Here is a 16307-nt window from a genome sequence, read left to right as displayed (position 1 = left end):
AATACCAATTACAACCCATCACCACACACATGTGCTGAATGATCCCTTTCACCCTCCTCCATCCCCCCGTCCCCTCTGGTAACCACCAATCCAATCTCTGTCTCTATGTGTTTGTTTATTATTGTTATTATCTACTACATAATGAAGGAAATCATACAGTATTTGACCTTCTCCCTCTGACTTATTTCACTTTGCGTAATACCCTCAATGTCCATCCACGTTGTCACAAATGGCTGGATTTCATCGTTTCTTATGGCTGAGTAGTATTCCATTGTGTATATATACCACATCTTCTTTATCCATTCATCCCTTGATGGGCACTTAGGTTGCTTCCAAGTCGTGGCTATTGTGAATAATGTGGCAATGAACACAGGGGTGCATGTATATTTATGCATTGGTGTTTTCAAGTTCTTTGGATAAATGCCCAGCAGTGGCATAGCTGGATCATAGGGTAGTTCTATGCTTGAATTTTTGAGGAATCTCCATACTGTTTTCCATAGTGGCTGCACCAGTTTGCACTCCCACCAGCAGTGTATGAGAGTTCCCTTCTCTCCACATCCTCTCCAACATGTTGTTGTTTCCTGTCTTGTTAATTATAGCCAATCTGACGGATGTGAGGTGATGTCTCATCATAGTTTTGATTTGCATTTCCCTGATAGTTAATGATTTGAACATCTTTTCATGTGTCTGTTGGCCATCTGTATATCTTCTTTGGAGAAATGTCTGTTCAGGTCTTTTGCCCATTTTTTAATTGGGTTGTTAGTTTTTTTGTTGTTGAGATGCATGAGTTCTTTATATATTTTGGAGATTAAGCCCTTATCAGATGTATGGTTTGCAAATATCCTCTCCCAATTGTTAGGTTGTCTTTTCGTTTTGTTGATGGTTTCCTTTGCTGTGCAGAAGCTTTTTAGTTTGATGTAGTCCCATTTGTTTATTTTTTTTATATTTATTCTTTTGTAAGAATTGTAAATGTAATTTACAATTGTAAATGGGGTTGTATTCTTAATTTCTCTTTCTGCTACTTTGTTGTTAGTGTATAGAAATGCAACTGATTTTTGTATGTTGATTTTGTATCCTGCAACTTTACCGTATTCGTTTATTACTTCTAAAAGTTTTTTGGATGATTCTTTAGGGTTTTCTATATATAAAATCATGTCATCTGCAAATAGTGACAGTTTCACTTCTTCCTTTCCAATTTGGATCAATTTTATGTCTTTTTCTTGACTGATTGCTCGGGCTAGGACTTCCAGTACTATGTTAAATAGGAGTGGTGACAGTGGGCATCCTTGTCTGGTTCCTGTTCTTAGAGGGAAGGGTTTCAGTTTTTCACCATTGAGGATGATATTAGCTCTTGGTTTGTCATATATGGCCTATATTATGTTGAGGTACTTTCCTTCTATACCCATTTTATTCAGAGTTTTTATCATAAATGGATGCTGTATCTTGTCAAATGCTTTCTCTGCATCTATTGAGATGATCATGTGATTTTTATTCTTCATTTTATTAATGTGGTGTATTACGTTGATTGATTTGCGAATGTTAAACCATCCCTGCACACCTGGAATAAGTCCTACTTGATTGTGGTGTATAATATTTTTAAAGTATTTTTGTATGTGATTTGCTAGTATTTTGTTGAGGATTTTTGCATCGATGTTCATCAGTGATATTGGCCTGTAATTTTCTTTTTTTGTGTTGTCCTTGTCTGGTTTTGGTATCAGGGTAATGTCGACTTCGTAGAATGAGTTTGGGAGCTTCCCCCACTCCTCAATCTTTTGGAAGAGTTTTAGAAGGATAGGTATTAAGTCTTCTTTGAATGTTTGGTAGAATTCTCCAGAGAAGCCGTCTGGCCCAGGACTTTTATTTCTGGGGAGGTTTTTGATTACTGTTTCGATCTCTTACTGGCGATTGGTCTATTCAAATTCTCTACCTCTTCTTGATCCAGTTTTGGAAGGTTGTAGGATTCTAAGAATTTATCCATTTCTTCCAGATTGTCGAATTGGTTGGCATATAGCTTTTCATAGTATTCTCTTATAATCTTTTGTATTGCTGAAGTGTCTGTTGTAACTTCTCCTCTTTCATTTCTGATTTTATTTATTTGTGCCTTCTCTCTTTTTTTCTTGGTGAGTCTAGCTAAAGGTTTGTCAATTTTGTTTATCTTTTCAAAGAACCAGCTCTTGGTTTTATTCATTTTTTCTAATATTTTTTAGTCTCTATTTCATTTATTTCTGCTCTGATTTTTATTATTTCCCTTCTTGCACTGATTTTGGGCTTTGTTTCTTCTTCTTTTCCAGTTCCTTTAGGTGCATTGTTAGATTGTTTGAGATTTTTCTTGTTTGTTGAGATAGACCTGTATTGCTATAAACTTCCCTCTCAGAACCGCTTTCGCTGTATCCCATAAATTCTGGCATGTCGAATTTTAATTTTCATTTTTCTCCAGGTACTTTTTGATATCTTCGTTGACCCAGTCGTTGTTCAGTAGCATTTTGTTTAATCTCCACGTATTTGTGGCTTTTCTAATTTTCTTCCTATAGTTGATTTCCAGTTTCGTACCGTTGTGGTCAGAAAAGATGCTTGGTATTATTTCAATCTTCTTAAATTTATGGAGACTTGTTTTGTGGCCTAATACGTGATCAATCCTGGACAATGTTCCACGTGCATTTGAAAAGAACGTGTATTCTTCGGTTTTTGGATGGAATGCTCTGTATATATCTACTAGGTCCATCTGTTCTAGTGTGTCATGTAAGGCCGATGTTTCCTTATTGATCTTCTGTTTGGATGATCTATCCGTTGGTGTAAGTGGAGTGTTAAAGTCCCCTACTATTATTGTGTTACTGTCTATTTCTCTTTTTATGTCTGTTAATAATTGCTTTATATATTTAGGTGCACATACATTGGGTCCGTAGATATTTACAAGTGTTATATCCTCTTGTTGGATTGTTCCCTTGATCATTATGTAATGCCCTTCTTTGTCTCTTTTTACAGTTTTTGTTTTAAAGTCTATTTTGTCTGATATGAGTACTGCTACCCCAGCTTTCTTTTCATTGCCATTTGCGTGGAGTATCTTTTTCCATCCCTTCACTTTCAGTTTGGGAGTGTCTTTAGGTCTGAAGTGTGTCTCTTGTACGCAGCATATATGTGGGTCTTGTTTTTTTATCCAATCAGCCACCCTTTGCCTTTTAATTGGAGCATTTAGTCGTTTGACGTTTAAAGTACCTATTGATAAGTATGTACTTACTGCCATTTTTTAACTTTTTTTTTCTCCATGTTTTAGTAGTTCTTCTGTTCCTTTCTCCTGCTATACAGACTTGATGGTCTCTTTAGTTTGACCTCTGACTGAAAGCTCTACTCTTTACCTCCCCTCCTCCCTCATTTTATGTTTCTGATACATATCTAACCTCTTTTTTGTACATTTGTATCCATTACCCTCTTATCATGGAAATAGATAATTTTTCCTATTTGTGGTCTTCTCTTTTCCCCTTAAATCAGTCCCTTTAACATTTCTTGTAGCACTGGTTTCTTGGTGACAAACTCCTTTAATTTTTGCTTGTTTGGGAAATTTTTGATCTCTCCTTCCATTTTGAATGATAACCTTGCTGGGTAGAGTATTCTTGGCTGTAAGTTTTTTCCTTTTAGCACTTTAAATATATCGTGCCACTCTCTTCTAGCCTCTAAGGTTTCTCTGAGAAGTCAGCTGATAGCCTTATGTGTGTAACTTGTCTTTCTCTTGCGGCTTTTAGGATTCTCTCTTTATCTTTAATTCTGGACATTTTGATTATAATGTGTCTTGGTGTGGGCCTCTTTGGGTTTATCTTGTTTGGGGCTCTCTGTGCTTCCTGTACCTGGATGTCTGTTTCCTTCCTTAGGTTAGGGAAGTTTTCATCTATTATTTCTTGAAATAGATTCTCTGCTCCTTTGTCTCGCTCTTCTCCTTCCGGGACACCTATAACATGGATGTTAGTGTGCTTGATGTTGTCCCAGAGGTCCCTTAGACTGTCCTCACTCTTTTTAATTCTTTTCCCTTTTACTTGTTCAGCTTGGGTAATTTCTTCTAGTCTTTCATCCAGCTCGCAGATCCGTTCTTCTGTACCCTCTACTCTGCTTTTGAGTCCCTCTCGTGAATTTTTCATTTCCAGTATCTTATTCTTCATTTCTGATTGGTTCTTTTTTATATCTTCCATTTCTTTGTTGACATTCTCACTGAGTTCATCTATTCTTCTCTCCACATCAGTGAGCATCCTAAACACTCTTAGTTTGAACTCTCTGTCGGGTAGGTTGCTCATTTCTGTTTCACTAAGTTCCTTTTCTGGAGTTTTGTCCTGTTCCCTTATTTGGAATGTATTCCTTTGCCTCCTCATTTTGCCCTTTTCCCTGTGTCTACGTATTAGGTAGGTGAGCTACGTCTCCTGCTCTTAGATAGGTGACCTTATATAAGTGATGCCTTAGGAGGCTTGCACTGTGCTTCCCTCAGTTCTCAATGTTCCAGGGGTGACCCCTATGTGGGCTATGTGTGTCCTTCTGTTGTGGCCTGTTTGCTCTCCCTGTAGGCACCCAGGTTGGCCAAGTTATACTCCTAGCCAGCTGTTGTAATGCTCAGCTGCTTGTAGTTGTTGTGGGCCCTTCAGTCTCTTTATCAGGTGTGGGGAGCCCCAGCACAGTTGGCTGCAAGTTCTAATACCACATTTGTCTTGCAGTATTTCTTTTAAATGAGTAGGCCCCCAGCGTGGCAGGTTGTTAGGCTCAGGGGCTTACAATTGCTATAAGCCTCCAGCCTTTAGGTCTCTTGTCAGCTCTCTGAGGATTGCAGCTGGGTGGGGCTGGCCTCAGGCACTGGAGCACCCAAATATTTCAGGCTATGGAAGGTGGTGCAAACCCCCTATGCGGGTCTTTGAAAAGCACAAGTCTTCTGAAGCTGACAAGCCCTGCCACCCACAGGCCCACACACACAGTCAACAAAGTCCTGTCCCTTGTGCACGCCCCAACCTCCTGAAGTGGACCCAGTTTCTCCACGGCGGGAGCTCCACACACTCCACCACCACCCCACAGTCTCTACCTGCTCCTTGTGCATGCCCTGCCCCACTGAAGTCTGCTCAGTTGCCAGGCTGCAGAGAATCCAGTCACCAATCTATGCAGGCCCACAAGTTGCCTGAGGGCTTGTTGTTGGGTGGGGCCAGTCTCTAGGGTGGGCTGTCTGCTCTGGCAGAGCTGGATTAAATCAGTGCTCTAGTGGGTGGGGCAGACCCTGGGCTAGCAGGCCTCAGGGAGAACTCCAATGGCGTCTGTGTCCGCACACCCACACCCTGCCACAACCATGGCTGCCGCCAATGTCCCAGTCCCTGGAGAGGTCTCACCTCTCACCAAAATACACTCAGGGCCTATTAGGTGAATCTCTTTTTACCAAAGCACTGTGCACCTTTCTTTCTGGTGATTTTGTTGCTTTCTGAAACGGGTGAGTTTGCTTGTGGGCCCTTTAGAGCCAGTTTTAATTTCTTTGTGAACCAGCTTTTCTGGGGGTACTCCCCAATGTTTTAGTAGCAGGCAAAGTCAGTTATTCTGCCACTCATCTCAGTTTTGCTTGGCCCACAAAACGCCCACAGCAGGGGTGCTCCCTGGCTCTGGGCCCCACTCCTCCAGGGAGGGCTGCATACCTGTGGGCTGCTCCAGGGCAGCCGTGCAGGTGGCGGCTTGTGAAGGTGGCATTTTTTCTCTCCTGAAGGGAGTTTCTGCCTCTTCCACCTCAATTAGGGTTGTCCTTTGTTGCAAGAGTTCCTCTTATTCAGTTTTCAGTTCTGTCTCAGCGGTAATTTTTCCATGAATAGTTGTAAATTGGCTGTGTCTGTGGGAGGAGGTGAGTTCACCAGAGTCTGCCTACACCGCCATCTTGACTTCCACCTCATCTGTTTTATCTTGAAGTCTACTTTGTCTGATATAAGTATGGTAACACCTGCTTTCTTTTGTTTGCCATTAGCTTGGAGTATTGTCTTCCATCCTTTCACTCTGAGTCTGTGTTTGTCTTTAGAGGTGAGACGTGTTTCTTGGAGGCAGCATATTGTTGGATATTGTTTTTTAATCCATCCCACCACTCTGTGTCCTTTGACTGGAAAATTCAACTCATTTGAATTTAAAATGATTATTGATATATGACGGCTTAATGTTGCTATTTTATCACTCATTTTCTGGTTCTTTACATCTCCTTTGTTTCTCATCCTGTGTGTTTCAGACTGCCAATTCAGTTTGGTAGTTCTGTATGATGGTTTTCTTAGTTTTCTCTTTATTTATCATATGTGTCTCTATTCTGTTTATTCTTTTAGTGCTTACCACAAGGTTTGTATAAGAAATCTTGTAGATGAGGTAGTCCATTTTCTGATGGCCTCTTATTTCCTTAGACTAAGTCGATTCCATCCATTTCCTCTTCCTCTTCTGTTATTATTATCACAGTTTGTGACATCTTGTGTTTAAAGTTATGAGTTTATATTTATTTTTATTGTTTTCCATCCCTTAATCATTGGTGTTATAATTAAGTGTTTGCTAACCTATTCTGGTAGAGAGCTGCAATTTTTCTGATTTTGTCTACCTATTTTTCTCCTTGCTCAAAGCTTTGTATCCCTTTTATCTTTTTTTTTTTTTTTTCAGGAATGAGGGCTTTCTTGAGCATTTCTTGTAGTGGGGGTCTTGTGGCAATGAACTCCCTTGGCTTTTGTTTAATTGGGATAGTTATTATTTCTCTATCATATCTGAAGGATGTTTTCTCTGGATAGAGTATTCTTGGCTGAAAGTTTTTGTCTTTCAGAATTTTGAATATATCATTCCACTCCCTCCTAGCCTGTGAAGTTTCTGCCAAGAAATTGGCTGAGAGCCTGATAGGAATTCCTTTGTATGTTATTTTTTTTTTTTATTTTTTGCCCTTAATATTTTTTCTTTATCATTGACTTTTGCCAGCTTTACTACTATATGCCTTGGAGAGGGTCTTTTCATGTTGATATATTTAGGAGATCTATTGATTTCATTCACTTGTATGTCCAGCTCCTTCCCCACGTTTGGGAAGTTCTCAGCTATTATTTCTTTGAACAATCTTTCTGCTCCTTTTTCCCTCTCTTCTCCCTCTGGAGTACCTATAATCCTTATGCTGCATTTCCTAATTGAGTTGGATATTCCTCAGAGAATTTCTTCATTTCTTTTTAGTCTTAGGTCCCTCTCCTCCTCCATATGGAACATTGTTGCATTCCTTTCCTCAATTTTGCTAATTCTGTCATCCATATTGTCAGCTCTGTTCTTTAAAGATTCCAGATTTATCTTGATCTCCTCCATTGTGTTTTTCACTTCCAACATTTCTGATTGATTTTTCTTTAGAGTTTCAGTCTCTTTCATGAAGAATTTCCTGATTTCATTGCGTTGTCTATTTGTATTTTCTTGTAGTTTGTTGAGCTCTTTTATGATAGCTATTTTGAATTTTGTAACATTTAGGTTAGAAAATTCTGTGCCTTGCTGATTGCTTTCCTGGTGCTTGTCATTTTCCTTCTTCTGGTCTGGAGATTTAATATATTTTTGCATACTGCTTAAGGGTTGGGCTTATTATCCTCATTCTGAAAATATCTGGTTTCATCTTCCACCTGCTGCCACTGGGTGGGGGTCAAGAGCTGTGTATTATGAGCCTGCCATGATCTGTGGGAGCTCTGGCCAACCAGTTGTGCTAGTGGTCTGGGCGGGGGGAGGGGATCCTTCTTTTGCCTACTCTATCCCGGTGGCTTCTTGGTCTTGCCTCACTTTTTGTTCTTCTGGGGTGCTAGCCTGATGAAGGCACCCCCACAACAGTTCAGTACCCTCCATATGGGAATTTCTCACAGGCTGTGAGAGAACTTGGAGAGCAAAGGTTTCTCCACAGAGGGCAGCCCCTCCCCCCTGTCTCTCAGAAGGCTGAGCAGTCCTAGTCCCAAGGCTGCTGTCAGTGGGGAAGGAGAGGAGTTCTCCTTACCTCCTACCACTTTCTCTAGGGGTACCTGTATCTCTACCTTCCGATGTAAGTCTGCGTGGGTCTCTCAGGCATCTTTTGTCTTGTGTGAATGTCCTCTGTTGGTATACGAATATTCTTTTTGTTGTATCTTAGGCAGGGAGAGTCTAAGTGGGAAAGCTCACTCTGCTATGATGCTGATGTCCTCAGCATGTCTTTTATTATATTTTTCTAGAACAAGTGAAAACATAGATATATACCTGAACTTGAGAATGGTTATGTCCAGTCCTTTGTCCTTCCCTATCAACATGCAGTTTCAGTGGAGTTGAATTTCAGAAATACATATACAATGATTTGAAACAATAAATTACGTGCATTGATGGATTGTGGACTAAGCTTCATAGATGTGTTGGTGAGACTACATTTCTCAATTTTATATTTGACGATTTATAATTTTTTAATCAATAAATATATTTACAGCAGCATGTGTTGGTGCCCATCAGGTATTAAAGTGTTGGGATATAAGACACTTATTAAGTTGTTTTCTCCTAATTACTAATAAGCTGAATTGTTAGGGATTTCCTTTGGCCTATGAACACTATGCTAAATTACTGCAATGCTAAGGGCTCTGTGAACCAAGAAAGTTTGAGACCTCTGCTTTAAAATAATCCCAGAACACTTGTTCCAGGTATCTGGAACATGTGCCATGTCCCACCTTCACTATATGATGGAGCTATGCAAAACTGCCATGTTCTTTTAAACCTCTGTGCCTTTCCTCAGTCTTTGCTCTCTTCCTGGAATATCTTTCTCCATTTTAATCACATGTAAAACTATTCACCTTCAAGACTCAACTCAAAATTCACTCACCTCTGAAACCTCTCCTGGTTCATTTTCTACCACCCACACTCTCATCTTGAAACTCCACTAGAATGATGTAATCTCTGCACTATGCTGTCTGTACAATTATTATAACAAGAATCACACTGTCTTGTAGCTCATAGATATTTGTCTTCCCATTTAGACTGTAAAGGACCAGAAGAACAGGGTCCAACTGTATGGACTCAATGCCTGATTCAGCGCCTTAGTAATCATTCACTTAGCTTTGCATAGATTTAAAGCATTAGGATTCTGTGACAGCAACTCATCATAATTATTTTTGGTCACCATTCCATAGGCTCCTCTTCTAGGGCCTGGTCCATTTGGTGCCAGTTTTCTTTTTTGTCTTGCACATCTGCACTCTACGTTCTGTTGGTCTAGCCTTTGTCATAGACATAGGAAGCCTGTATAGGCTTTACTTGACATTTTAGTTGAATTAATGTCTCGAAATTTATCCTCATATCTCTCCTCCTCAGCCAAAACCAGTTCTAGGCCCAGAGAGGTTCTTGATGAGGAGATATAGCTGAGGTACTTAGACTCATTTTTTTTTTCAGTTGAAAATAAATGGAGAAAAATAAAGAGAATACTGCAAAATATCCATGCTCCTGTTATCCAGAATTGGCATTTTTGATATTCTTACCTTCAAACATTTTGTTTTATAGTAGGATAAAACATTGAAATAAAAACATTGAAGGAAAAATGGAAGCATCCATTCTACTCTCATCCTCCCAAGAGGAAATCCCATTCATGAGGAGAATTTGTACTTTCCATTCTCCTTTTTAGTTTTTACATGTATATACATGCATCAATTTTTTTTTTTAATTGTAGGGTGGGATTTTTGTGCTTTTTTTCCTAAATTTACATAAACAAAACATTGTCTACTTGCAAAGTGTTTTTTCCTTCACCATTGTAATTTTACTGTGTTGTAGTCTACCTTAAGAATGTATCATGTTTTATTATTTTATTACCCTACTCAAAATGGGAGTTATTTACTTTTGTCCTGGTATAAAAGACATGCTTCAATATTTCCTAAAGTTTACCTTTACAATTGCAGTTCGTGGGTCCTGGGTGTAGATATTTCCAGTCTTACAAGTTACTGACAGATATGCACAGAGACTTTACTTCTCTTTGTGACCATTTGATATTTTAATATTTTTGAATTGTTGCCAAGTCAATAGATCAAAATCATTATCTTATATTTGTTTAATTTTATTTTTTTCTAAATAATAGTAATATTGAGCATCAGTACAATCATGTGTTGGCAGCTAGGATTTTCTTTTCTGTACAGTGAGCATTTTTCTTTTATTTTGTGTCTTCTTATGGGTTTAAGATTTGTTTGAGTCTGAGTTGAATCTTCTCATATTTATATTGCAAATATTTTAAAGCATTTTTGCTTTTTCTTTAGTAAGGAAGATCAGCCCTGGAAGATCCGATGCCAATCCTCCTCTTTTTGCTGAGGAAAATTGGCCCCAGGCTAACATCCATGCCCATCTTCCTCTACTTTATATGGGACGCCACCACAGCGTGGCTTGAGACGTGGTGCATCAGTGTGTGCCCGGGATCTGAACCAGTGAATTCTGGGCCGCCGCCGCAGAGTGCGAGCACTTAACCACTGTGCCACTGGGCTGGTCCCCAGCATTTTTGCTTTTTAGAGTGTTTTTGTGATGTCTTTTTCATTGAGAAGTTTTCCTTTAAACCCACATATCAATTTTTCTTTTTTTCAGGTGTATGTGTGTTTGTGTATGTGTCTTGTTTAGGAATCCCTTTCTTTTATAGGTACATAATGATACTCCCTTTTTTCCCTAAGCATTATGATCTTGTTACTAAGATTTATTTCTTTAATGTGTCTGAGATTTTTATGTTGTATTAGAGTGCTTTTTTCCCCATGTTGAAAACTAACTATATCAATACTTAACAAATTGTTTCTTCTGTTTTCTACTAATATTTATTTTTACATGTGCCATGTACCAACAACTTTTTTATAAGTGTATCTATTTCTAGATTATCTATTCTATTCCCTTAACCTATTTGTCTATTCTTATACTAATAAGGCAAAATTGTTATTATTACCACTTTATAATAACCTTTATTACTTAATTTTTAGAATTATCTTGACTATCCTTCACAATGCCCTAATCCATCTGTAGTTTAAAGTGAAATTCCTTGATAATTCTGGTTCAACTTTGATTGGACTTATATGATATTTATAAATTTGGCTAGAATAAAAATCTTATTGATATTGACTCTTCCTCCCATGAATATAATACATCTATCTATCCATTCAGGTCTTATATTAAACTTTTACACATGGTTTTATAAATTTCTCATTAAAATAATTTTTGCATAAGTTTCTTCTCCAGTTCCTTTGGGATTTTTTCTTAATTTATATACTAAATATATGTATGGGATCTTTTCTTAATTTATGTATTTGAAGAGTTACACATTAAGTTAGTCCCCCTTACCCGCAGTTTCACTTTCCATGGTTTCATTTATCCAAAGTCAACCATGGTTCGAAAATATTACATGGAAAATTCCAGAAATAAACAATTCATAAGTTTTAAATTGTGTGCCTTTCTGAGTAGCTTGATGGAATCTCACGCATCCTGCTTCATCCCTCCTGAGACGTGAATCATCCCTTTGTTCAGCGTATCCATGCTACATGTGCTACCTGCCTGTTATTTACTTAGTAGCCATCTCCGTTATCAGATCATCTGTCACGGTATGTCCATGCTTGTGTTCAAGTAACCCTTATTTTGCTTAATAAGGGCCCCAAAGCACAAGAGTAGTGATGCTGGCAATTCGGGTATGCCAATGAGAAGCCATAAATTGCTTCCTTTAAGTGAAAAGGCAAAAATTCTCAATAAGGAAAGAAAAAAATCACATGCTGAGTTTGCTAAGATCTATGGTAACTTTTATTACAGTATATTGTTATAATTGTGCTACTTTATTATTAGTTATTGTTGTTAATCTCTTACTGGGCCTAATTTAAAAATTAAACTGTCTCGTAAGTATGTATGTATAGGATAAAACATAGTATCTATAGAGTCCGGTGCTGTCTGTAGTTTCCGGCATCCACTGGGGGTCTTGGAACGGATCCTCCACAGATAAGGGGGGACTGCTGTATGTGCAAGATTGTAATTTAATTCTGCATATTTATTTTGTTTCCAGCAACCTTGCTGAATTCCCATATTAGATCTAAAAATGAATTTGGATATTTTATTTCTACAAATAGTTACAATTTAATCTTTTATTTCATTGCTTTAGCTCAGTAAAATACCTCTGTGTGGTCCAGAAACAACAACCAAAATAATAATCATGTAGCCTGAGTTCTATTATTTTCTGGGGTGTTTGGAGTCTGCTCTTAGGGGAAGAATGGGAGAGCAAGACCCAGGAACTAGGCCTGATCCTTGCTCTTCCTGTGCCCCTAATTCTCATAACTCTATTTTAGATTTTCTGATTAACACGTCCATGTGTTTCCTCCACAGAAGTAGTGAAATACATTCCAGGTTTTTCTATCAGTCCATCAGGCTGTGTGCTCTGCTTTCACTTTGCATTCCAGCAGTTCTTGGGCTTTCAGCTATAACGCATAAGTATTTGCAAGTTCTTTTCCTGACATCCTCAGACACTGGGCTTCTTTGTCCTATCTCCAACAATCCCAATATATTAAAGCCCTTAATTCTGAGCTTTAAAGACTAGCAGACTCTCTGCTGTTCTTCTTCTAGATTATAAAATGGAAAACCCAGAACCACTCCCTTCTCCCATCTCCTAGACTTTTGGATTATCAACTGGCCTACCCACTTCTGGTGATAAAAACTGTATCTGCTGCACCCCTTTGAGCCTGGCGGATACCTGGTCACTGGCGACCATGATGAGCTACTGAGAGGGAATTTCTTTCACCCGCAGGAGCCTGGACTCTGTTATAAGAAGGTGTAAATTGTATATGTTCATGGTCACTAACTTTTATATGAGGGACACAGACATCCAATCAGTAGCATCACATGGGGTAAATTTAAAATAGGGATTATTGAAGAAAAACACTTAAGTGAGACATAGCAGAACACTCTATGTCTCATTATCCTATCCTTTGACACACTAAGGAAAAAATTCCATTAACGATCTATATATTTACGGACAAAGGGGAGAGATGTAACAATAAAAACTACCTAGACAAGAAAGAGACCTATTGGAAATGCATGTTCTGAGGCTCAATAGTCTTATTATCAGTAAATTCTTCCTTTGAGCACACTCTGGCTTACTAAGTCAGAGTCTTTGCTAAGCTTCTGAAATGCAAGGGTAATTGAACCTCAAGGGACATCCAGATTTCTGTCTCCTTACTAATACTGTACTTTTCACAGATTGACTTGGGTTTTGCCTGTTTTTATTATTTAAGTGCTTTGAAGATATTTATTTAACATGATTTAGTGGAAAACAATCACATATATATATACCTTTTCCCAGCCTTTAGAAATTAGGCTGAGTGTAGTTCCATAAGGACTATCTTCCAGTCAAAACCTTGGACCAGAGAAATCCATCTTGCACTCTCACGTCCCAAAAGGCCTTCTGACATATTTTCCCGTCGTTCAAAGATAGGATACAACTTTTTGTTTCCTTTTTTATTTTTTCAACAGCATAGCCTACTTTATACAATGAAATTAAGAATAATTTTATATGACATTGCTTAAAAGCATCAAACATAATTTAATTATACCATTAATATTTTGGATATTTTATTGAGATAATTGCTTAGTTTCTGTTTAATATTCTTATCATGTAAGAATATTTTCTTTTTTTATAGCAACATACCAACGTAAGAGGCATGAAAGACCAAGGCTTTATTCAAGAGGACTATTCAGTTCATATATGCATGAATTTAATCATAATGCCAGAGTAAATTACAGATGTATTGCGAAGCACAGATACATAACGAATGGTCTGCATAAATGGGAAATGGGATTCTGAACCAGACTGCACAGGTAAAATTTATTTTAATGATGATGTAGATCTTGTTGCTTCTTCACCAGAAAAATTCTCTTAAAATTAGTATGTTTTTAAATTAAATTATTTATTGTGACATACAATTTTTAAGTTGAAGTTAAAGTTAGAAACTACTGGTAACACTGTTTTCAGACAAACATTATCATTTAAGAACCCTGGCTTTCCAGTAAAGATGATGGAGTAAAGCCATTTTACTCTACTGCAGTGTCTCAAAACCATAAAATAAAAAAAAAGAATCATAAAAATAGAACAAAAACTCAATCTTCAATGATATTCAGAAACAACTAAAACACAAATTAAACACTGTGAAGGATAACTGACAGATATTGGCAATTCTGGACCAAAAGTAGAAAGTAGGCTGGGAAGAAAAATGTATCTGATTAAGATATTATTTCCCTAAGAATAAGTCTCACATTCCTCAAAGGCTTATTTTCAAATCATTTAATTTGAGCAATAAGATTATAAATCACAAACAATTATAAAATGGACACCATATTAGATTAAATAAACCAGATATAGAGAAGACAGAGTGCTTCCAGAGAAATGACAATAAGATAAAGTAGAGAAGATTGTAGACTGCAAACTTCTCACTAGCAACAAAGAATCCAGAAGAAAACAGTAGTATCTTCAAAGTACTGAAAGAAAGTAATTGGCAACCAATTATTCTATACACCAATATTGTTCATTAATGATTACAAATTAAATTCTCAAACGTAGGAAAGACTAATAGAATTTACCAAAGCTGCACTTTGAAATAAATTGTATAAAATATACATTAACAAGATGAAATACTAAATCTTAACAAAAGAGTATCATGTCATTAGAAATTGCAAAGGGAAAAAAGTGGAATATATTATTAATTTTAAATAAGTAATAATTTCAAAAAGATAATTTGTTTAAAACAACTATGATATTTTTATTTTTATTAAATATTTTGTTTGTTCAATATATTTTTATTTCTATATAAGGAAGTAGAATATTGTTCTGCGAGTTTCAAGAATTTTAAAGCCTTTTATATACCCATGGTATGTTTACTCAAATTAACCAATCATTGCACCACAAAATAATTCTAAGTACTAAAACTCTATAGATCACTTTCTATAACCACAAAGAAATAATATTTAAAAGTAATAATAACGTTTATCTACTCCCCTACCCTTCATTTTGTGAAATAATTCACTTCTGAATAACCTAATGATATAGTGTTTAAAATACTAAGAACTACGTTATAATTATAAAAACACATAGTAAAAATCTATCGAGTGCAACATAACCAAAATTGAGAGTGACATTCATAGCCTTAAAAGCATTCATCTTTTAGGAAAAAATAAGCTTGGAGATAAGAATGACACTAGGCATGCCACAAGAGTAACATTAAACTGTAAAGTTTAGTTTCTTTTATTAAGAAAAGAAAGAAGACGTTACTTATACTCTAAAACCAAGGATACTCAAGATGAACTATAAAATCATAGACGTTTTTTAAGTCCATCAGAGAGCTAAGAACACAAAGAAACTCAATGAATGAAATTTCAGAAAGTAATGTCTCTCCAAGGAAACAACATCACATGGCTGCTTTCATCCTTCCTGGAACAGTGAGAGGATGCGAAAGCCACCAGAGACACAGGTGTGAATAAAACAGCAGAACGTTTAAAGAACTTTTACAGGTGATGTGAAGGCTGGCATGACTATTGAAATTTCTGAGAGTTCAGAAAACAAAAATCATCTGTCAATCTTTTCCAAGGGCCCTACTGAAATCTGAGGTTAGGGCAGGAAACCTGAGATAAAGCATCCAGGAACTCTCTCTCCCACTGACCCTCAGTGTTGGGATGAGGTCAGCATGTCCACCTCTCCTCCCCTTGAGTTCCCTTTGGAGTCTTGAGTTCCCTTTCCATACACTAGTCCTTGGTCCGGCCCTTCACTTTGACAAGATCTGCACAAAGTCTTGGGGAAAAGAGATTAGAATTACGGATCCATTGCTACCTAGAAATCCCAGGGAGTTTTATATAAATTTGTCCACTTCCTGACTGCCCCCTTCTCCTTTCTAGCTTATCCATACTCTCATCTCCATTTGGGGAAAAAAAGTAGCTTTTGCCAAACGACAAAAACAAAACATCCTACTACTCTCATTCTCCAAGGATGTGTTATGCTTGTCTCAGAGAGCCACTCAAGTGACTCTGGAATAAAACATATCTGCCTATGTGGAGAAGCAGCATGCATTTAAAAAAATTCTACTTCAATGGTACTTTATTATTAACCATATTACATACATTAATATCTATCCTGTATTGTTGATTTAACACTAGAACCTAAATGTTTGTATATGAAATACGGCAGTGCATAATGTTCCATTCCTCTATTGCTGGTTGTCAGATTACTGATAGTTTTAATACTATAAAATGCTATAAAATTTACAAGAACACATTTATTAACAGTGGTGTTTAGAATCCTCCAAATATTCAACATGAGCTAGATGAAAAATCATAAAAATTTG

General features: G+C 37.2%; 1 protein-coding gene across 1 annotated transcript in view; it reads left to right on the top strand.

Annotated features, from left to right (window-relative positions):
• The window catches only part of CFHR5 (complement factor H related 5), a 61636-nt gene that overhangs the window by 27582 nt on the left and 17747 nt on the right, over positions 1–16307 (top strand). The window contains 5 exon segments of the mRNA XM_058533900.1: positions 8181–8193; positions 8195–8307; positions 8310–8357; positions 13617–13744; positions 13746–13794. Coding sequence (XP_058389883.1) covers positions 8181–8193; positions 8195–8307; positions 8310–8357; positions 13617–13744; positions 13746–13794 — 351 coding nt within the window.

This window comes from Diceros bicornis, chromosome 38 (assembly GCF_020826845.1).
Source record: "Diceros bicornis minor isolate mBicDic1 chromosome 38, mDicBic1.mat.cur, whole genome shotgun sequence".
Taxonomy (NCBI): domain Eukaryota; kingdom Metazoa; phylum Chordata; class Mammalia; order Perissodactyla; family Rhinocerotidae; genus Diceros; species Diceros bicornis.
The sequence above is the reverse complement of the archived record's forward strand: the minus strand, read 5'-3'. Positions and strand labels throughout refer to the sequence as shown.